Genomic DNA, 23,319 nt, shown 5'->3' on the forward strand with positions numbered 1-23,319 from the left:
GACTGGAGCTCTCTGCCCTTTACCAATCCAGCCACGGGCCCATCAAGACTCACTCTCATTTCATCAGTCCATAAAACCTTAGAAAAATCAGTCTTGAGATATTTCTTGGCCCAGTCTTGACGTTTCAGCTTGTGTGTCTTGTTCAGTGGTGGTCGTCTTTCAGCCTTTCTTACCATGGCCATGTCTCTGAGTATTGCACACCTTGTGCTTTTGGGCACTCCATTGATGTTGCAGCTCTGAAATATGGCCAAACTGGTGGCAAGTGGCATCTTGGCAGCTGCATGCTTGACTTTTCTCAGTTCATGGGCAGTTATTTTGTGCCTTGTTTTTTCCACACGCTTCTTGCGACCGTGTTGACTATTTTGAATGAAACACTTGACTGTTCGATGATCACGCTTCAGAAGCTTTGCAATTTTAAGAGTGCTGTATCCTTCTGCAAGATATCTCACTATTTTTGACTTTTCTGAGCCTGTCAAGTCTTCTTTTGACCCATTTTGCCAAAGGAAAGGAAGTTGCCTAATAATTATGCACACCTGATGTAGGGTGTTGATGTCATTAGACCACACCCCTTCTCATTACAGAGATGCACATCGCCTAATATGCTTAATTGGTGGTAGGCTTTCGAGCCTATACAGCTTGGAGTAAGACAACATGCATGAAGAGGATGATGTGGACAAAATACTCATTTGCCTAATAATTCTGCACTCCCTGTATAGAAATCAAATAAAAATCACAATTTGAAAAAATGCGATTTTATAAATCACAACAAGTGAGATTTTGCAACCCCAGACTCTGCACCATAGGTTAATGTGAGGGTTGATGCAGGAAAATGCATGCGCAGACATGCTGGGTTGGCTGGGGACAGTCAGTGAGCGAGAGTCTGGAGCGTTGGTTATGCCCTGAGGTGTTGGGGATGCAGGCAGAAGAGAGGCAGCTGTGGCCGAGTGAAAGCAGCAGAATGGGCAGGATGTGGGCAGAGTCCATCCAAGGGGGTGTGCAGCAATATGAACAATGTTCAGAACGTAAAACAAAGTTTTGTCCTCTTCGCGGTAATCCGCTTTCAGACTGATATTTGTCAAATAAATCGTGATTAGAGTTTTTCTTAAAACTGTTCAGCCTTAATATATATTGAGTATTTTTTAACACAGTTAACGCAGCCCTGTGCAGTGGCTGCCTCTTCTGTTTCCTCTTTCTGAACAGGGAAATTATTTTGATCTCCTGAATAGTCACCATGTTCATTCTTGTCGGAAACTTTTGCCTGTGACCTCAGTGTCATTTTTTCCCAAGTCAAAAGGTAGACAGTGTTACACACAGGACCTTATACATTCCACAAAAAAGCATCAGAATGCAATTAACTTCAAGGGACAGAAATATGCAAAAAATCCTATAAATACTTCTTTCACGTCCTTGCAGGGTGTTTCAGACCCCAGAGCCTTCATCCAGCTAATCGTCATAAACAATGCAGATGAAACAGAGGTGGGGCTCAGACCCCAAATTAGAGACCTGCCAGGCACAACGGCACACAGACTACCATTTACTGAATTGTGATATAAAGCAGCTCACAGCAGCTCAGCCTCTTCTCATGAGCTGCTCACTTCCTGCTGTGCCAGATAATTATACGCCACTAGAAGGCAAGTGGTTGTAATTCCGCATGAGGTGGCACACAGTCGCACAAGAAGAAAGAAGGTACCATCCCTCCTCCAGACACCTCTGCTGACTCACACAGAATACACAGAAGCTATTCTAGCAATAACCTACACACACCAGCACATGATGCTGCATTTAGACTCTCAAATGAAATAGATACGTTAACAAGGGCCGCTCCAAATCCTGTACCTGCATGACCACCATGTGCAGCCTTCACTACATACAAAACCTTGCACTTGTGTCCTATATACTTATGCATCTCGATTGCACTGTATATGTCCCTTGCAAATATCCAAAAAACTGTGTGCATCTGCTAAAAAAAAATACAGTTTGCTTTTTTTCAATTTGATGTTCAGGTAGGAGAACCCTGGTCAGGCTGACTGGAATGGAGCTTTAGCCTGACTGACTGAAGCAAGAGTCACTTATGGAGGCTATGAAGCTAATGTCCAGCAAAATAACCTAGAAAACTCTGGTTAAGAGTTCTGGAAGACCAGTTGTTGTCTCTAAGGCATTGACACTCCAGAGCTCTGACTGAGGAAAGGGAGGTCATCCAAAACTGTACCTGTTTGTGGCAATCACCCACAGCGTCCTTCCAACTCAAACTGTGAGACGCACACCACACTCTGACAGAATTGGGTACCACAGCAAAATCATGATTCTTAGCCCAGGCATCCTGTTTCTCTTTAGCTATTAATCAAAACTGAATGTAAGGCAAGGTCAAGTGAACCAAAAATGATATTCAATCTCTAGTCTGAGCCATAATCCCACTGCCTTCTCGCAATGTCCAGATGCCGTGCACCAGGATGCATTAGGAAAAATAATGAAAGCACTCAGCATACGGTGGTGAGACAAATGACAGGACAAATGAGCCGAAGGTTCATTTTTAACCAAATCCGGAGTGAAGAACACAAGAGAGCTGGCATGTAGACGTCCACTCATCCACTGAATAAACACAAGCGTCACAGAGGACGTTAGCAGTGATCTACTCAGCTGTAGGCCATTTCAATATATGAAGTGTGACCACTGTGCCAAGGACAAGTAAAGTACTTTTTACAAAGTAAAGCAAAAGAGAAACTAGCACCGCAAAGGTTACCCACAAAATTCTAATCAGTGCACCCAGTGAATCAAGTACAAGTCCTAGGTGGCGGCTTAGCAGTTAAGAAGGCCACCAACCGTCAAGGTTCCCCTTCAGAAAGGTACCAACCCCACACACATTGAAGGTGTTTTTTAGAATGTGTTCACAAGAATAGAATGCCATTTTGTGCCAAAATTTGGCAGATGCGGGGATTGTCCTCTCAGCTGTTCTGCTGCGATGCGGCAATGTGTCCTGTTCCCTGTACTGACTGTGGGGGTGACCTTTGCTTTCTTTGATGATTCTGACATTCTGTTGAGGACAGGAGTGCTGAGTGTGTCATCTCAGGAGAACATTACTGTGGGGGTGGGGTTAATTTGTAAAAAAAAACAAAAAAAAACATAAAACATAAATAAAAGAACACTTTATTTTAAGCTATTTCAGTTCACATTAGTAACTATTGATTCAAGGCCTAAATAATATTTAAACACCGATAATTCTAGTGAACAGGTGTCGCATCCACTTACAACCAGTTTATCACCTGCTAAGCACCTATATGTGTAGTGCCAGGGTGGTCTAGAGTGGTGGCAGTTATAACTTCTCCTCCCTCATAATCACACTGTGCCAGTGCAAAACTGAGTGGCTCACCCTGCGTGCATGAACATGTAGGTGAGGAAGCGCCAGGCCTGGGTTCGGAGCTGGGGGTGGTATGGCAGGGGGCTTTGCAGGAATGACGGGGAGGACACCTGTAGTACCCAGCGGTCAAGGTGGCAACCGTAGTACATGAAGACTGCCACCTAGAGGCCAAGATACCGTGAGATTAGGACATTTCTAGCTGTGAACAGTGCTAAATGCAGTGATTTGGTGATTAGCAATTAGAACTGGCAATGGGGCCGGTACTCTGTTGAAATATACAGAGATTTACATCTATCAAAGCAACGGTCACAGGATCCAACCCTACTGTACCACTGTTGTGTCAGAGTGCAAATCAGTTCACTTAACAGTGCTACAAAATAAAATGTCAATGAATAAATGTGTATAATGAATCATATTTCATCAAAGCTTGGGTTGGATAGTTTCCCAACTTTAACCACCACCTTACCTCAGTCAGGGTTATGACCAGGATTAGCCATGGCGGAGGACAGCAGGTGTAGCTGTCAAAGTACCACTTGCGGTCGACCTCTCGGGGCAGGGTCTCGTAGGCGATGTGGCGCACCAGCCTCTGAGAAAGGCCCAGCCCCGCCTCCTCCCTCAGAGCCGCGCCCTTCAGCTGCCGGCTGCCTTGCAGGATGGCACGCCGGAAACTGTTGGAACGCTTGTTGCTCATCTGGAGACGAACACACACACACACACAACATAAACACAGATGGAAGTGCCTGAGGTGCTTTTTCACTCCTTAATTAAATCTTCTTAAGGAACCGATCTGAGGGCATTAAGGGCGAGTGTCTGAGTAATGCAGCATAAAAAAAGACATTTCATGTCTTATAAACTGTGGAGAGCATTGATGCAGGTATCATAATTATTTATGTTCATGTTGATTGAGCTCAGAGGAAGGAAGGCGCCCCAAGCAGACCTCCCTGAAAAACTTGGTGACGAAATGCTTCTCCTGTTGCATGGCAACTGCTAAGCCATTCCCTTCACCCTCAAAACCACAGTTAACTGACGCCACACAATTCTCACCGAACAAGCTCAGATCTCTGCACAAGAATAGCCTGTGACACTGAACATCAGTTCAAAGATGTAAGGTCTCCTTCAGCTCAACCAATGTGGGGTATGGCCCTCTCAAGGAGAACGTGCAGAACTACATTACAGAACTACAAGAAAAAAAGAAACGTGTCAAATTTATATAGATCTAATATTATCGCCTAGCGATATGAAGTACTGATAACAAACAAATCCCATAATGCAGTGCACACTTCGCACACCGTTTTGGTGGCTGCTTCACAACCCATTTGCCGTCGATGTGGAAACTGCTATTGTACAGATTCAGCTGCAGTGTAAAGATTGAAAGGTAAGTGAAGCATTGCATCATGGGATCTGTAGTTTGTGTGTTATCAGCGCTTCATATTGCCAGGTCATTATATATAATTAGTTATCTTGCGGGATGTGGCCTGCAGGCCACGAGCCACCCCTGTGGCTATGGAAACAGACCCGTAATCGGAAGGTTGCCAGTTCAGAACTCAAACCACCAAGGTGCCACTGAGGTGCCACTGAGCAAAGCACAGTCCCCACACACTGCTCCCCGGGAGCCTTTCGTGGGTTGAAAGCAGAGACCACATTTCACTCTGTGCACTGGGTTCTGTGCTGTTGTGTGTCACATGTGACAAATAATCACTTTCACTTCACTTTTACTGTCGTGATGTGGTTGTATTCTCTGGTTCTAGTGAGAGTTCTATGACCCCATCACCCCATCACTTACAATCACTACACTGGCTACCAATTAAATTTAAGATTGACTGCAAAAATATATTAACCCATAAAGCACTAAATGGTCTTGCCCCACAGTACCTGAGTGATCCTTAAGTTATTTAGGATCCGGCTCGCCCCCTGCGTTCGAAGGCTTGCCGTTCAGTGTTTGGGATTCAGACACAGTCTCTGTGTTTAAATCAAAACTGAAAACACATCTGTTTACCCAGACTACCCCTAGAGTCCAATGATGAGACCACCAGAGAGGTGCAGATGTGGACATGGACTGCTGGCCCCACCACGACCCCGGGTCCCACCGACCCAAAAATGACTCAGAGCATCATCGGCATAAACAATCTTCAAAATAATGGACTTCTTATACTCCTGTTAAGCCAGTGTTAACAGTAATACTTCAGTGATGCCCATTGCACACTCTTGCTACCCTGGAATGTGGTCCTTCTCGGAATTACTCCTTCCCAAGGTTTCTTCCATTTTTACTTTTTTTTTTTTACCATTTTTAAGTTTTATAGGGAGATGTTCCTTGTGTCCAGAGAGGGGTTTCCAGTATGAGGGGTGTCATCTGTAGTGGTTGCTAAGTCCATTGAGACATAGTGCTTATGATTTTGGGCTATAAATAAAAATAAAGGTTGTTAAATGTCAACCAACCCAGACAGACTCTCCCCTACAAAAGCGTATCCATAATATCAGGATACGACATGTATGTGCGGTTTGGCAGCTTGAGAAGACCGCAGCGCATAGGTTCACCGGGCTGTAAAGGGATATGGCTGCCACCCTGTCCAGTCGTTCTGTTGGGTCGGGTCGCCAGCTTGTTAGTATTTGTTTGTTTTCTATTTCCATTTTCATTCTTTGTTTTCCTTTTTTTTGTATTTCATTTGTAATCACTGTATGAGGCCCTTTATTATTCCTGTTGAAGGTATCTATGTGCACGTATTACCTTCTTATTGCACGTAGTATAGGTTTTGGGTGGATTTGATTCATAATGTACAATGCTAAAATATTAGGTGAGACAGATTATTAAAATTTTAAGTTTAACCAGTGTCCACTTTTTCATTGTCAAAATCTTCTACGACAGGTAATCTTATAGCCACAGTCACATACTGATCATTGTGATACACTGCAGCACAGCACACGATGACACAACGAAATGTGTCCTCTGCTTTTAACCATCACCCTTGGTGAGCAGCCATGACAGGCACCCGGGGAGCAGCGTGTGGGGACTGCTTTGCTCAGTGGAACCTCAGTGGCACCTAGACGGCTCAGGATTCAAACCGGCAACCTTCTGATTACGGGGCCATTCCTTAACCGCTAGGCCACTGCTGCCCCACAAAGAACATGCCAAAGTTTTAGTGGACACACAAGTCTAAATGCTTTTTTCAGATAGCATGTTCACAATGTGTTTTGATTGATGAAGTATTAGAACGCTTCTGAAGTTAATCATTTTAAACATGTTGGGCAGGGTGTTGACTGATGTGGCTGTTTGGTTTGGGGAAGCCATGTGGATCTGCACACTGGCGCAATCAAAAAAATGCAGCCCATTTGGGGGATAAAGCATTGTGCCACTGATCGTGTGATGGCTTAACTTCCTGCTTGGATAATAGCTTATCCCTCAATCCTCTTTGATTTCTTCAGACATACAGTACAGAGCGCCCAGCCATCTGTGGCGTTGACTCCAAAATTTTCCCCGCTAATGACCATTTTCTCACGCGCCTTGGTTTGGCTGGAGAGATTTTGCCTCAAGAGGACACTAGAGTGGTTACAAGCTGACATTTTTGTAAAGGGGAAAATGTACCCAAGCCGCCATGTGTTTTTTTTTTTTTGGTCAAGTGCATTTTTGGGGATAATCCAAGAAGGATTATACTCCTAGGGTCCTTGGCTTTTACCCGAGATGCCTAAAGGATTCCTGGGAGCACACAGTTCTTTACGATCTCAACACCGTTCGGGTCTTCTTGGCTTAAAAGCTCAAGAAGATCAGTGCTGTCAACAGCGGCGGTGAAGGGTGTTTTTGTTGTGTCTGTTCCCTCCAGCGACAGATTTATTGCTGCGACTTTAAAAATGCGTCGAAGGTGTGGCGATAATGCAATGTGTTTTTGTTGAGCGTCTCCTCCTGAAGCCCGCTGTGACAGCTGAGATGTTGATTTGCGAGACGGCTCCCTGTAATTGAGCTGCGGGGTGGGGAGGAGCCCGTGGGGTGGGTTGCCATAGCCACGCCATCAGGATGCAGCCAGAACGAGAGCCGAATCAAACGGCGCCACACACATAGCCCTCCATGTTTAACCCACCCAGACAGAGCCTCATAAAGCCCCCCGGCTGATTTCTCCCCTTTATTATCGGGGGCATGAGAGGCAGTGACTGGCAACACTGCCACTGCCATCACTATTCCAAGCGGAGGCCAACAGATGGGGAGGGGGCAGGGGAAGAAATAAAGAACCAAGAGAAAGGGACAGAGAGGACCAACAGCGAAAAGAGACATGGACACAGACAGAGCAATTACGAGAGATCCAGAGCTTTAAAGACGGGAGAGAAACTCTCCTTCCCTGAAGCAAGACCTGTACTGTTTTAATGAGTGTTTTAGTGTCGATATTTGGTGTCAAAATTGTAAAATAACACAAATTCCGTTAATAAACTTGATTGAAATTCCTTTACTTAAAGTGGGTGGGACACTGACCTGACCAATCAGTTGGTGCTGCGGGCTGGACATTTCTCTTTTTAACAAATCTATTCAAGCAGTTACTTGATTAAACCACACACACAGTGTAGTAATAATTAAACAATCATCAGTCATGTCAACTGAAACGGCCCAAATCCCTGCTTCGGCAGTGACCACAATTCCACAATTCATTTGTTAAAAAGATGGTCTGGATAAATGTATATGGTTGACCATCTACTGTCACCACAGGAGGGACACCTGAGACTAAAATTCATGAAAAAGACCAGGGATGCTTCAACTTTATATCCACAAGCATTTGATTTTTCAATGAACTATTGGGTTATTTGGTGTTTAGTATAACGCCATAGAAACCCATCACTATTCATTTTTACTTATTTAGAATGAAATTAATGCATGGGTACAATTTTATTTATTTATTTTTGGCATTATTGAGATTTTGAGATTCACATTTTCCAGAGTTCCACAGGAACTTTCTAAATCATTGTGCGTCCCCTGTCTGTCCGTGGCCTTTTGTTACGTCCGCCCTGAATAGGAAGCAACAGGAGCTGGTCAGAGGAAACAATGGCTTCTCTCATTCTTCCAGCTGTAGCCCCTGTGACACTCACATGACCCAGGCCAGCCTGCAGGCAGTGCAGCGTTGCCCCATGGTGCCGTGGCACAGTGACACCCAGTGCCCAGTGGTCTGGACAATGAGCTGCTGGATGTGACCCCAAACAGAAAAAGGACATGACAAGGGAGGGGGAAGGACTAAGAGAGACTTGTACTTTCAGAGTCGCGGGGAGACAGGAAGGGGATTTATCTATCATTCATCACTACAGATTTTAAAATACATTTAATCCAAGATTACCATGTAACTGGGAGAATGACTCCCTGACAGACCACTTACGTAAGAAACAACGTCGTTGCTCACCAGGTTCACAAAGTCTTGGTAGCATATCTTCCCATCAGCATTGGCATCTGCCAGCGCCAGCAAAACCTCCAGCTTATGAGGGTCCAGCTCTGAGCCATGGGCCGCCAGGAGGTCGCGGAAACGTTCGGTACTAATGAAGCCCGAGCTCTCTGGGTCGAACTGTGAACACAGATGAAGGGAAAGATGTGTCAGGCCTGTTAAGTGACAACACAGCTCAAGTGTTTTCAAATGAGAAAAGGCGTAGTTATACAAATGCATAAAAATGGAATCTGTGATAATAGATTCTGGCTCAATACACAAGTTACTGTTTTGACCTGATAACTCATGTTCTCCTCTAAAGCTCCACCTAGTGACGCTTCCTTATATGACTCAGAATACCCCTATCATGAAAAATTCACTTTGAGAGATTATTTAACATTAATACAGGTTCCTCTAGCCTCTCTATGGTCGTGCAGTAGCTAGAAATGGCGATATGTGTAAGAGTGCTTTTTGTCCCCTTATGATGTCATAATGGGAAAGGTTACCTGCCGTTTCTCCAGCTTTTTCTGCCCAGAGAATTTCTCATCCCTCCCCTAAAACATTATCTCCACCAACCGTCATGGCTCCCAAACATGCAATGAAGTGGATGAGGTCAGGGGAGATGGTTTGAAGCATTGCAGAAGGGATTGGATCTAGTGGACAGGTGGTTGGGTTGCCTGTAGATATTATCTGAATGATTTCATCAGATGTGAGCTTAGAAAATTGATTTAGAGCAGTTGTAGAATTTTCTGAGGGTAGAGTAGGATTTGTGGTATTTTCAAGTTCCGTCACTGAAGAACCAGTGGGTTCATTTAATTTGTTTCTAGAAAAACATCAATACAACTTGTCTGGGCCAAACATTTAGGTTGGTGAATACTGACGTAATTTCTGCGAATGTTCCCTGAACTTCTTTAGGCCGCTCTCCTCCTCGTCCCACCTTTCTCCTCCTCATTAGCATTTATAGCTACAGTCACTGAAACGGCGTGTGGGGAAATCTCATTGTGTGACTGGATCAAAGTGGCTCTAATTCTGCATCAAAGCTGAATTTATGAAAGAGTCTTCAGATACAGAATTAGGGGACCAACAAGATCGATATAAATACACATGTCAGGAGACTTTTAATAATAATAATATGAAAAAGTATATGAAAAATGTACAGGAAATTTCTAGATTATTGTTGTATTGATCCTATGGCAAGAACCACAATTTTTTTGGATTTAATGAATAAAGGTTAAAAGGTCACACTACTCATCACCATTCTGGCAGAACAATGCCAGAGTCCATAAATGTATGTAAACACCACACAATGAGGGGATCAGAACGAAGGACAGCTTCTACCTCCGAGACTACTGCATCCATTCTAATCCATTCAGGAATCCATTGTTTTTCTCTGGTGTGAAGCTATCTGGGCAGAGCAGTCCTATGAGGCCGGCCGGCCCTCTCGGACCTGACATTAAAAGCCAGCAGGCGGTGAATCACAGCACCGTGCCCGCAGCCCCACTGTTTGATTGCATCCTCCATATGCCACAACTGGCACCGGAAAGTGCCGACAAGAGAAGCCGGCCACGGATTCATAAACGAAATGTAGCCCCAAGCTATTTTAAGCCGTGCAATATTCTGTTACAGTACATGGAAAAATACTAAGGCCTGAGACACATTTTGCGGGTACGATACAGTGGCTTTACACAAACCACAAGGGCAGATTTCAAAACACAACCAAAATATAAGATGCATTAGCAATGCACCGCATCCATCAGCCAGCACAGAGATGCAAGAACAATGCTGTGTCCAACACGCATGATAATACACTCAACCTATGAACCTATGTTCTTATAAAAAATACAGAGATGAAGCAAACAAGTGTAGCATGAAGATGAAGTTAACTCTGACTAAGTCATCAAGCCAGCCACTGGGGACTCAGGTGACAGTATTTCTCGATGTTGGTCCCAAGCCTGGGCAAATTGCTAGAAGGGCATCCGAGAGACAACTTCTGCCATATCATTTATGCGGACAACCAGACCGATTTTTCTTCTGTGGCGATCCCTGACGGGTGCAGCCGGAGGGAGACGATGACTTTGATCAAGACATTAACACAAAGCGCCCCCCCCCCCCCTCCCTTTGTCCATAGCAAGGCTGTTGTTGGCAGGAGCAGAGGTGTAACACAACACAACACGTGGGTCAAGGAATAGAGGTGTGGGAAGTAGATCCCTGGAAGGATTGACCGAACAACAAATTTACCCCTAGAGTCGTTTTTCTGGTTGCATTCGCACTGTTAATAGGAACTGAAACGTGACATATGCCCGGCTGAAGACGAATGCAAGAAGCATTTTAAATTACATTCCTTCTCCAAAAACACTCCAAAAAGTGAATTTGCTCTTCCAATGTGAAAAATGTCTGGTTACTCTGAGTAACTATGCTAGCAGTTAGCTACTTTTCTCCAGATTAAAAGAACCGTTTCTTCATTCTGTTTTATCACACGATATATACTCTTGGATCTGGAACTACTTCTGCTAATAATGAAGCAACAGCGTGCCCCCATTCTGTTTTTGGCAAAGTGGGACCATGATGCAACTCCCTCTGCCTTGAATAGACTTTGTAAAGAAAGCCAGTGACAGCCACCAACCTCTTCCTGTAGGACCTCCACTAGTTTCTGTCGGGAATTCATCTGGTCACCAAAAGATTTCATGCTTTCCCTGGTTCCTCCTTCCTTTACTGCAGCAGTATGATTTACAATTCAATGCAAACCCACCCCGTCCCCCTCAGCCAAACAACACAGTAGACTCCACCCTGAACCCCCCCTAACCTACATTCAGGCCTGCTTTCACACACACAATTCATACAAACAGCAGTCAACAGGCTAACCGGCAAGAACGTGTAGAAAGGGACCCTGGTGAACAATGGGTGCTTAACGGCAATTTCATGGAGCTTTTACTTAATCCCGTCACCTCAATTAGTCACTGTTCAACTAGGTCTGACAACGATTGGAATTACTGTAGATACCATGAAGAAAGTTCCACATGAACCCCAATATTCTGATGGTAACCGGGAACAAGCTCTTGTGTCGATAATGCCCAGACAATAATCCTGACATAATGGGTGGCTGGGGTTCTCCAGTCATAGCCTAGTTTCTGAGTGGCACAATGGGGATCAGGGTTCTCAGCCTCATTTTCATAAAAATGCATATTAAACAGCATGAGACAGATGTGTCAACGAAAAGAGCCTCTTTGGAAGAATTTCCTTTCTCTCCAAGGTTTGAATCCTAAATGTTATATCATTCTTTAGTGGCTCTCTAACATAAATGAGAAGCCAGAGACTAAAACCGAGACACGTCTCTGGTACAATGATGTCTTGTGAGCTCAATTAACCTGTTGATGTGAAGACCCCTCCCCGAGTGAGGAGTGTCTCCACCGTTGCCATTCACATGACAGTCTTGCCAGGCTACGGTAGATCCTGGTGTCAGGAGGAGTGGCAATCACAGAGTGACCCAGAAAACAATACAATCACAATATGTGTCTGATAACAACAACAGTGCAATCTCAGTTGTACTCATACTGCAGGAAAGTAGCAAATGAACTAAAATGATATTGCTAAATATAACATGCAATATAAACAAACATCCAATTTTTCCAGATAAGTAAATATCCTTATATAAATGGTTGAACCATTAATTGTGAAGTCCTACCGGTATTCAATGTTATATATGGAGTACCACTGACTGTGAACTGGCACATTATCGAGGTAACTCAGTATACAAGATCTATAGATTTTAAAACGCTCCCTTTCAAAATATGCCTTTAATGTTGGCTAATTTTACTACATTAATACCAAAGAAAAAATACAGATACATAATCAATATATTGATATTTTATATTTGCTTTGCAAATATAACAAATTTTAAGCATCAGTTGTTTTGTCAGTCCATGTATGTAAAAATGTACATGTTTTAACATTACAAAACAAAAGCCTTGGTGCATCAATACTGGATTCTGACATATCAATAATGCATGACTTGACAATAACATATCTCAACAAATCGATTTATTGTCCCACCCCTGACGTTCAACCATTCACTGAGTCCACAAAACAGAGACCTGGTGGGTTAGCTTTTAGAATTTTCATAAATCCCAGTTCCTCATTGGTGCAGGAATCCTGAATGGATCTGTGACGTCCTGCCCTTGACCCCCACAGCACAGGGTCAGTGCTGATTGGCTAATCAAGGCCCTGATACATCACTGTTACACTAAGTCAAGGTTTTGTACAGTGATTCCTCTGACTGTAGCATGGTTGGGCCATTATTAGAAGACAGTAACATGCATGACCTTTGGAGTGGTGGTCTTCCTGGTGCTTTCGTGTTGCCACCATGTTGAACACATTGATATGAGATGAACATGGGGATGCATTTGCAGGGATTAGGCTTGTCTCTGTCACACGGATTGAACATCTAGGCCTATCTATACTAGGGGTATTAAATTAATAACCGTTGCATCGCAATGCAGACATGGACGATTCTGCATTGAAGCAGTGCAAGAAAATGTTTCATGCAGCGATTATTTAATGCCATCTGAACGACTGGTTGAGCACAAAACAATTGGTGTTCAGTCCGTACGCTGACATAATTACTGTAATCAAATCAAATTGTGAGACTAGTGAAGGTTCACACCTCTAGCCTATACCATAAATCTACTTTTCATTGTTCATTTTTTCTGAGGTTTATATATATATAAACCTCCCTATGTCCCTGTGTCCCTATGAACCTCCCTATGTCCCTGTGTCCCTATGTCGCTATATGGGGCAGTGGTGGCCTAGCGGTTAAGGAAGCAGCCCTGTAATCAGAAGGTTGCCGGTTCGAATCCCGATCCGCCAAGGTGCCACTGAGGTGCCACTGAGCAAAGCACCGTCCCCACACACTGCTCCCCGGGCGCTGGTCATGGCTGCCCACTGCTCACTCAGGGTGATGGGTTAAATGCAGAGGACAAATTTCACTGTGTGCACTGTGTGCTGTGCTGCTGTGTATCACGTGTGACAATCACTTCACTTTCATATATATATATATATATAGCGACATAGGGACACTATGTCGCTTATAAAATGCTTAATGGACATTAAGTGACAGCCACCTGAACTTAGTCACAGTATATTTTGACTAGCGACAGTACGTCAATCAGAGTGAACAGGACAGTGTTCCCAGTAGTCTGTCATTAATGAATGTCTGTCTAGTGTAGACACAGAAAACATGTCATTAAGGCATGAGAGATTGTAAGCAGTTTTATGGCGGCCATAGAACTGCCACCCTTGCTAATTTTAGTGACTAATTAAAGGCTACTGTATGGGGAAGCACAGTTCTCACCATGAAAAAGATAAAAAAAAACATTTAAACACTTAAGTAATAGGATTTAGACAGATATATTAATAATGAAAACATTATCTGAAGGAGGACACCAGGTCTTTTTTTAAAATGTGGACAGACTTGTGGTTTCACAGTTCAGGAATGGACTGAGGAAGAAGATATTCAAATAAAGCTAATTAGGTCAGAGCTGGATTTGGAACAGGCTTCTTCTGAATGAACTGTACTCAATGTCCTTGACCTGCAACTACTTCTCCATTGTTGTTTCTTTATTGTGCTCAGAGGTCCTCATTCAGCAGATGATGAATGGGTTGTCCATTGTCCATCCAAGCCCTCTAACCTACCAAGAGCTGGCACCTTTCCCCCCTCCAACTCCATAAAAGCCTTTTTTTTAATGCTAATAGCTCATAATCCATCTCCTCAACATGACCACTCCATCAGAAGTTTCCCAGAAACATGTGGAGTGTTATGGGAATTTCTCTAAAACGTGCTGATGAGCACCTTCGTCTAGACTAGAAGCCTGCCTAATAAAAGGTCATGACCTTGAGGCTAGATCTGAAGGCAGTCTCCATGTTTGGACACCTGCAGCTCATCCCAGGAGCTTGTCTCATTAACATCACGTGTTCCAGGGTCCGTGGTTCACCCTGACAGCCCCACAGTGCAGGTCAGCTGTGCTGTAGGTGCAAAGGAGAGTATTTGTTCTGACAGCCTCTTCCTATTAGTGCCGTATTTGGAAAAGGGGCTTTAAAGGGAAGACAGAAACGAAGCAAACGAAGGCCGGATCTTTGTACTCTCTGTGTGCATGTTGGACCATGGACTACACTTACAGAAAAACCTGGAATTTTCCTTCTAGAATGAGATCAAAATTACAATGACAGATTAAATAACGACCCCTTCCTGTGTTTGGAAGTTACTGATAAGGTTCTTGTGAAAGATGGCCAGTGCCCACATTTCTGCACCAGTAAATACTGACATGCCTCTCATGTTCGGTAAACAAAGAACCCACTTTTTGTGTTTTTCTGTCAACCGAGGTCCATAAACCTGTTTAATAAACCTGACATCAAGGGATGTTTTAAACACTAAGGTTACACAGATTCAGACATAACAGTTGTAAAGTTTATCGAGCATCTTAATAAAGATAAATTAAGACATTTTTTTCTGGCAATGTTACACATCCACTCAGGCATGAGCCTACAATTCAGTTCTGAACATTTTTGGCAGGTTGGAAACCCTGTTTCTCTTTTGGTGGTAAAGTTGTGCTAGCCAGAAAGCTAGGAGAGTGGGAAGGCACATTAATTGCCAGACTCGGCATCAGATCATGCAGGACATGTCCACCAAAGTAAAATTTGACTAGCGACAGTACGTCAATCAGAGTGAACAGGACAGTGTTCCCAGTAGTCTGTCATTAATAAAATGTCTGTCTAGTGTAGACACAGAAAACATGTCATTAAGGCATGAGAGATTGTAAGCAGTTTTATGGCGGCCATAGAACTGCCACCCTTGCTAATTTTAGTGCCTAATTAAAGGCTACTGTATGGGGAAGCGTACAGTAGCCTTGTCGCAAGGCTAGTGTGGCCTAGTGGGTACAGGAAGTAGACCAGTGATCGGAAGGAAGCCAGTTCAAAGGTGCCACTGGGCAAAACACCGTCCCCACACACTGCTCCCCGGGCGCCTGTCATGGCTGCCCACCGTACACCAAGAGTGATGGGTTAAAAGCAGAGGACACATTTCATTGTGTCACCATATGTTGTACTTGATGTGCATCACACTTCACTTTCACTACATAATCCAACCGCCATGAAATTACTGTAGATATACAAATTCTACAGATTCTCTTTCACCCCCCTATGGTCTCCACAGCCTATTAGACCATTCAACAGAAGACTGAATGAGTCGGAATGTGTGCATATTATGTGTCTAGTTTAAATATATGCAGTGTTATATGCACACATACTTTATGACATCCCTTATGACCATGATTGGCTCGTTTGTGTTTCAATTCAATTCCTCTTGACTTCAAAGGCTGACAAGGTTCTGTGAGCTTTGCAATCAACAAAAGTTCCACTGGAAAACCTGTGTGACAGAGGATTGCTAAAAGGACTGGGATAGTTTTCTCACAAAGACGTAGTTGTTTAGTAGTTGTTAGAAAGTTACATAGTTGGGTGTATGCAATTGAGTTCAGTTATACAAGCTACTAATGTGCGTTTAAAAATGCACAGATGAAGACAAAATTAATGAGAGATGATTTATGCAATATAGAATTCCAGTGAATATATTGCATTTCACAGGAATGTGAAGGCTTCAAAACTGCAACAACCCAAATATAATGAGTCAAAACACATAACAAGAAATAGAATAACAACAAAGGAAAAAAAAGACATTTCCTTAAACCTCCCAAGGAAACTCGCAATTTTGAGTAACATTTATTTACATTTACAGCATTTTTTTAGACGCCCAGATCGTCTTAGAGTCAGTAGTTACAGAGACAGTCCCCCCCTGGAGACACTCAGGATTAATGTCTTGCTTAGGGACACAATGGTAGTAAGTGGGGTTTGAACCTGGGACTTCTGGTTCACAGGCGAGTGTGTTACCCACTAGGCTAATACAATCAACATGCCCCACGCTGCAGCAGCCTCATGAATCATCACATTTTCCGTCCAGGGCGTCCTTCAACAACTTGCTTGCTAAACTTCATTTAAACATTAATTATGAAGTTCAAAAATACTTTGAAATGCCTTGGGTTTATTTCTCAGGGTTGGTTATTTCACCATCTAAATTGATCAAATTTTGAACTGTTGAATGAGAATCATGTGTGCATGTGCACATGACTTCCAGGACCAGGGCTGGTGGCACATGGGTTTCTCCATCAGAGCTGATGTATGTGTCAGATTCTCTAGATGGTCGTAAACGTACATCTCTTCCCTCTCAATGAAACAGATTCAGCTACAAGCCGACAGCCATAATCTACCATTGCTGCCAGCTCGGTGATCCAGCTAGTGCCCAAGTGCGCAGAATTGGGCGTGGCAAAAAAAGCAACATAAAAAGTGTGCAAAAAGCAATCATCTAGAATGCGGGGGAACACGGACGCTGCGGTGAGGGAAGCCGTACTGACCCCCAATCAGGTGTTATTCCCACTTGGGAAACTTCAACACTTTTTTTGATATAAAATGGTGTTTTAGTTTTGTTCAAGGGAAAACAAATGATATTATACATTGCACAGTTTATATAAAATAAAGTAGCAGTTTAATCATGATTTGATGATAAGATAAGTGCATTGATAAGGCAAGATAAGTGCATTGTTACATCCACACCCGCCTCCAGCAGGATCACAATTCAAGTCCCGTTTCTGGAGATGTGCACATTTGGCCTCGGCATTTCAACGTGTTTGGAGGATAACCGACGCTGTTCAATAATGACGAAGAAAAAAAACCTTGATGTTATGAACTCCTGCCCGCCAGTGTTATGGACCACTTGGGAGGTGGAAAAGAGAAAGAAGAAATCAAAGAAGGCAAAAGCACTTTTTGCCCCAGAGCTTTTATGTTAATGGAACAACAGAAAAATAATAACTGTATGCAGTTCTACCCGCTGCTGTGTAGGAGTGAGACATGTATGCAGATGAGCTGCTGTCCAATACATATCTGCAGCACACACACACAGGGCTCAGGGGGGCAAGGCAGGGCAGCCCCAGAAGACAGCTACACTGAAGTGAAAAATTCTTAAATGACCACTGAACCCGCCCCTCCGTAAAGCAATTATTCACCATAAACCTCGGCTAAATGGAGCTCCCGGACCAGAAGAAAAGAGCAGCAGCGTTTATTTTCCCCTCTGCCCTGGCGTGACCCCTTTCTTAAGGGCATCGGCTTCTTTCAAGCCGGGAGATTTATGGCTTTAATAGGAGAGGAAACGGACCAGGGTTGCTCCACAGGATGGGGTGAGGGGTCTGGCTTCATTTCTCCAAGTCATGACTGAGAGGAAAAGATGGGTGGTGTGTGCATGGGGGGTTGACAGGATTGAAAGGTTGGCGTCTCAGACCCTTTCAAGGTTGCCATCTGGGCTGCGGAGTCTTTGTCACCCCAATTAAAGGACAACGGAGACTTATCTGTTCACACAGCCCACAAACTGGAGTTGTTCCTGATCTCTGGTGGCCACGAGCACTCATTATCCTGTTGTTCTAATGCCACTGGACCCCACCAGCCTCCCCCCAAAATCAGACAGAAACTGTAAAGTGTAGAGAACTCTTCCAGACCCAAGAACCCGTAACGCTTCTCTTCAAGTTTCATGGCCCTATGTGCTGGGTGAAAATAAAGATTCTGCAAGGCAACGAAAGACATTTGAACAGACAGCGAGATCTTGATTCCTCCCACTGTTCAACTGTCCACATGCCTGGAATACCTCACGATTCCCATCACAGCTCAGTCTCTGAGGAGCAGCAACTCTTCTTCAAACATTTCAGCAGAAAGAGTGAGTGCTAGCACACTACTGCACTGTGAAAATTGCACAACGTAAAAAGAGGAGGACATACAGATGGTGAAAACAGAAAGAACTAAAGCGAGGTTACAGATCAGAAAACAGAGAGAACGGACTGATGTCGACTCTGTCTCATGACCTGGCCGAGAACGTTTACAGTTTAAAACTCAATACTTAAACAGAGAGTGAAGAAAGACCCAGTTACTGTTTGCTAAAGCGTACATCCTAGATAAATAAATCAATTTATCCATAGCGCTTAGCATTAGCACACTCAGTGATGTAAAAACCAGACGTTCCCCAAGGCGACTCCCGCCTTCATCCCCAGCAGGTGAAGGTGCTAAACTGGAGGACCATTTGGTGTCAGTTTAAACCAGAGGGACACATGGTGTTCACAGCTAGCGCCACTCCGAGGAACCCGGTTCCGTTCCAACTCCTGTGCCCGAGGAGCGGCGTATGTTGGGAGTGGGCATCAACGCGCTAACATCTAGTGTTCCTGCTTGCTGTGTGACTGGATGAAAGATGAGAGGGCAGCGTAACTGAAAGCTAAGCACTGCTGTTCACCTTGGACATCTAGGACAACAGCAAAAAAAACAGTCCTGCATGTCCACCCTTTCCGTACGAACAGGGTGGATTGTTCATTTACACCGTAACTATTAACACTATTTAACTTTTTAACTATTAATGCCGATGAATACAGATTTGCTCAATTATTTTGTCAGTTATACAAATTATACTAATTTAATTCATTAACACTACTTACATTTATGACAACATTTATGACAATTTATTATTATAATTTTACAAATAAAATCAAATTTTTCATTGATTGTATGGCAGCATATACACCTCCAGTAGGGAGGGACACCAGATGACACTTTCTTGAACAAGAATGGAAACCAGATGACATCACTGCTACTAGGTTGGGGTCCAATTTGGGACACCTGGTGCTAGAAAACCAGTAGTACTGAGTCCAACCAGTCTGGCCATAATGTGACTCTACTACCGAGTCACCATCCGGCTTCATAAAGAACAACGTGGCGCAAAAGGGGAGGGACCAACCTGAAAGGTCTTGAGGGTTCACAGTCCCGGTGACATGTGAACACAGGTTTATTGTGGCCGTGTCAACACTCCACCTGCCGAGTGTCTGTTTGGACGTGCAGTGCAGGAATGTCTCTCGGGGTTCAGCTTCAATGGATTAAGTGTTTCGCTTCAGCCCCGGAATATCAAGTGCGCCATTGTCCATCCACACATTCACATCCACGCTCAAACACACACACACCCACGCCATGTCCTGAGGAATGAGCTCCCACAGCGTGGTATACCGCTGTAACCGTTACCTGTGGGAAGGTATCAAAGTTCCAGCCAGAGGCGGCTACACTTTTGATGCATCATTCAACTAATCTTCAGCCTTGACCTGACAAACTTGTTCAGGTGGTTTTTGGGCCGGCGAGCCAGATCCACTCACAGTCCCATGAATCTGTCTGTGGAGGCTTGAAGGCCTTGTGGAAAGTTCCAAACTGTGATCTGCTTCCATGCCACAACCTTGGCAACAAAGAGGTTTCACTCTCTGGAGGGCGAGGTGGCGTCCTTCATCATCGGTTCATCAGCGTATGGACGTCGACGAGGTACAAAGCGTGACAACCGAGAACCTCGGCCGGCATCTGCTTCTGCGCCACCTGCACCGTTGGAACTGATTCAATGGCACAAAAGCATCAGCAGCCGGGAACGACTGAGGCTATTTTTAAACCGCCAGCGCAGCTTTCACACTTCACTAACGGGAGCCTCCTTCCTTTAACACTGGCTATTTTAGGGTGCGAGGGCAGAGGTGAGGCAGAGCAGGCGCGAGCTCTCTGCAGACTCACACGGCAAGATCCTCCCTGAGACACGGGAGAGCTCGGAGCCCGACGGGAAGAGCGAGGTGGGACAACGTTCACCACAAGCAGCCTGAGAAGCTCTTCATCCCACTGGTACAAAGTGGACATGTGACAACTGAGCAGGGCTGTATTCATAAAATAGTCAGTACAGTGGTTACATTAATCACAATGAATCACAATGGGCACTATTTTCGAGTACAGCGCTACGCACTAAGCGCAAAAGGTCAATAACGAGTTGGACAATATTTCAGTGACTTATGACATCACTGTTGTCACTGAAAATTGCTTTGTTTATTTTAAGAAGAATAACAGAAATGTAATATTCAACTCTGAACCAGAATTGAGAAATATTGCTCAAATTCTTCATCAAATGTGATCCATGATCCAGCACATGCTCCCAAATCGAAGTTTCTTTTTTTATGTTGTTCGTTCTAACCTTTAAATCTGAATATTGGGGCTCTGTTATTTAATGTGAGTGACAATTTACAACATACTCCATGGTAATATCCAATAACGTCACCACCTTGCCTGCAACTTGCTCTAACTTGCTTTGACTAAAAGGGTCAAGTGATGAACTGTGGTTCCCTGACTCCGTACGGCTTAGTCCACAGTACTAGCAGGCCTCGGCTGTATATCTACAGCCCTTGTGGAAGAGGGTGGAGGAAGCTGTTGGTGTGGAACCACCCCACTAACCCAAATTCCCTCAGTGGCACACCAGAGGAGTGACAAGAAACACTCTGTAACAAGGAACACGTCGACACAATGGCAGCTCTATGAGGCCGGCGGCGAGCTGGGCTTGGAGTGGGAAATTGAGCATCTCAGGAACTCTCGGACATGAGGGGGCAGGAATGGAGCGACTGAAGCTGGAATCTGGAGAGGTCAAGGTTCAAAAAGATAACTGATATATAAAAACTGGTATTTTTACCGACGCTTTCCTGGAAACGTTAGATTTTAGATCTTCTGTGATGTACCGTCCATCCTCAATACTGCGGTTCCTAAGCAACGTTATTCAGCAGCAGCTGTTCAAATGACGTAATAAGCCAGAATGACATTTACAGGCATGATATTGTGACATTGTCATTCCCAACAGGCATCCCGGCCAATCAGAATCTCAGCCCGGTTAAAGTCCAGCCACAAAAGGGTGCCGCTCCGCTGCGTTAATCCTCGAGGGCCCCTGGTCCCTCCGAGCCTGAAAGAGCGATCCTGCCACGAGCCTCGGTCCCCTGGAGATAGGGGGGCAGGTGCTTGGGGGGAAGAAGGGGAGTCGCCTGCCGTCTGTCAGACTGACCCGGTGTCCCCGGGCGCCCCGCAGTTGTCAGACTGCGACGGGGTGTAACCGCAGGGATAATGTATCGCTCTAATTACATTTACGCCGAGTAGACACGCCCACAAACCTGTACTGCACAAGCGAGAATCAGAGATATTCCACAGGAAATAAGTTCTAAAACAGGGTGGGCTACATACAGCCTCTGTCCTTAGTTAGCGTTTTATTATCCATACCTGTCCAGGCAGCATGTCTCCTGGGCTGGCACACGAATGTAGGACTGGACAGGGGGAGGGGCTTAGTGAACAGGTCAATGGAGTGAAATCAGTGAAATGTGCAAAAAAGACGTACCTGATCAAAAAGAGCTTTCCATCGCTGAGGCCAGGGAGACGGGAGACGCATGAGGTGAAAAAGGAAGACAAGTGTCAAGGAGCACGTCCAAAAATGACTGGACATTCACTGCTGTGCGTTTATCTGCCTTTCCCTGTTTTGGGGTTTGCTGTATTAGTTGCACTTTATGGGATCGCATGTCCCCTACCCCTGTTAACCCTAGGGGGACGGTCGAGGTCACATCTGTATGGGGACTGTTAAAGCCCACCCAGATGTACCGTGATTTTGATCACCACTCATCTAAACCTGTTTTTTAAATGTAAGCGAACTTTTCGCTTGGTTTTGCTGACGTCAACTCACGTCCTCCGGGGCCGCGGGCAGGACGTCACTGCTCTCCAGCACCTCGATCTCGTCTCCCAGCGACTGCGCGGCCACCGCTGGAGAAGAAGTGACCGGCGCGTCGCGCGGCCCGACCGGCATGGTGGCGGCGGGTCTCCCGTGCTCAGATCCGAGCCCCGCTGGGGTCCGCCGGTACCTTCGTCCCTGCGCGGTACCGGCAGCGCATTTTCGACATTCAGTCCAGAATAAATCCTCCGTCGCGCGTCTGGAATATGATAAGTTCGTAAAAAAAGTTCCCGGTGCGTGACGCACCCCCGCTCACCTGCGAACGCGCCGGAGCGGGTGGTGACGTCACGTCAGTCGCGGCGGGCGCACGGGAGAAAAGTCCCGGTGCGTCACTCCCCGTAGCCGCGGCGGACGCGCACGCGGTTCCCGCGGCCGGGGAGGGAGGGATGGGGGCGGTAGCTGCACCCGCCCACAGATCCGGGGGTCTCCGACACAGCCCCCCCACCCCCCCACCCCACCGACGGCGCTGCGCCGGTACTGCGGCCGGGGACGCGCGCGCATCCCGTTAGTGGCGCGGATGGGGGGGGGCGTCGGAGATTATTTGTGATATTTTGGCTCCCCCCTCAGGACCAATCAGCGCTCAGCGCGTGTTGATAGAAAACCCGTGCATGACATGTCCTGATTAATATTAACGTTACTATCTGCATAATCATCTGAAGCGATTTATTAAAACTAGTGGTGGGCCGTTATCGGTGTTAACGGGCGATAAAAAATATCGCCGTTAATCTATTCACAAAGTTGGGTTGGGAGCTGGGTCTATACTACGCAAGCTATTGTGCCGGAGTTAAATGGTTACGCTAGATTTATAAGTAGATTTCTTCTTTCTTGTGTCTTTTAGTTTCTTATTTCCTAAAGACTTTTATTTTGTTTTTGAGACCCGGTTCAGGTCTCTT

General features: G+C 45.0%; 1 protein-coding gene across 2 annotated transcripts in view; it reads right to left on the bottom strand.

The window, feature by feature from the left end:
• The window catches only part of rhbdl3 (rhomboid, veinlet-like 3 (Drosophila)), a 33,149-nt gene extending 10,263 nt beyond the window's left edge, over positions 1 to 22,886 (bottom strand). The window contains exons 1-6 of one of the 2 annotated variants that reach the window (XM_028974840.1): positions 22,683 to 22,886; positions 22,382 to 22,564; positions 22,043 to 22,066; positions 8,701 to 8,883; positions 3,822 to 4,046; positions 3,368 to 3,516 (exon numbers count right to left, since the gene is read on the bottom strand). In XM_028974840.1, the coding sequence (XP_028830673.1) occupies positions 3,368 to 3,516; positions 3,822 to 4,046; positions 8,701 to 8,883; positions 22,043 to 22,066; positions 22,382 to 22,501 (701 nt within the window). In that variant the 5' untranslated portion in view covers positions 22,502 to 22,564; positions 22,683 to 22,886. Of the gene's footprint in view, positions 1 to 3,367; positions 3,517 to 3,821; positions 4,047 to 8,700; positions 8,884 to 22,042; positions 22,067 to 22,381 lie in introns of both variants that reach the window. The other variant, XM_028974841.1, reaches the window with a different exon arrangement.
• Positions 22,887 to 23,319: the final 433 nt, after the last annotated feature.

This window comes from Denticeps clupeoides, chromosome 3, assembly GCF_900700375.1.
Source record: "Denticeps clupeoides chromosome 3, fDenClu1.1, whole genome shotgun sequence".
Lineage (NCBI taxonomy): Eukaryota > Metazoa > Chordata > Actinopteri > Clupeiformes > Denticipitidae > Denticeps > Denticeps clupeoides.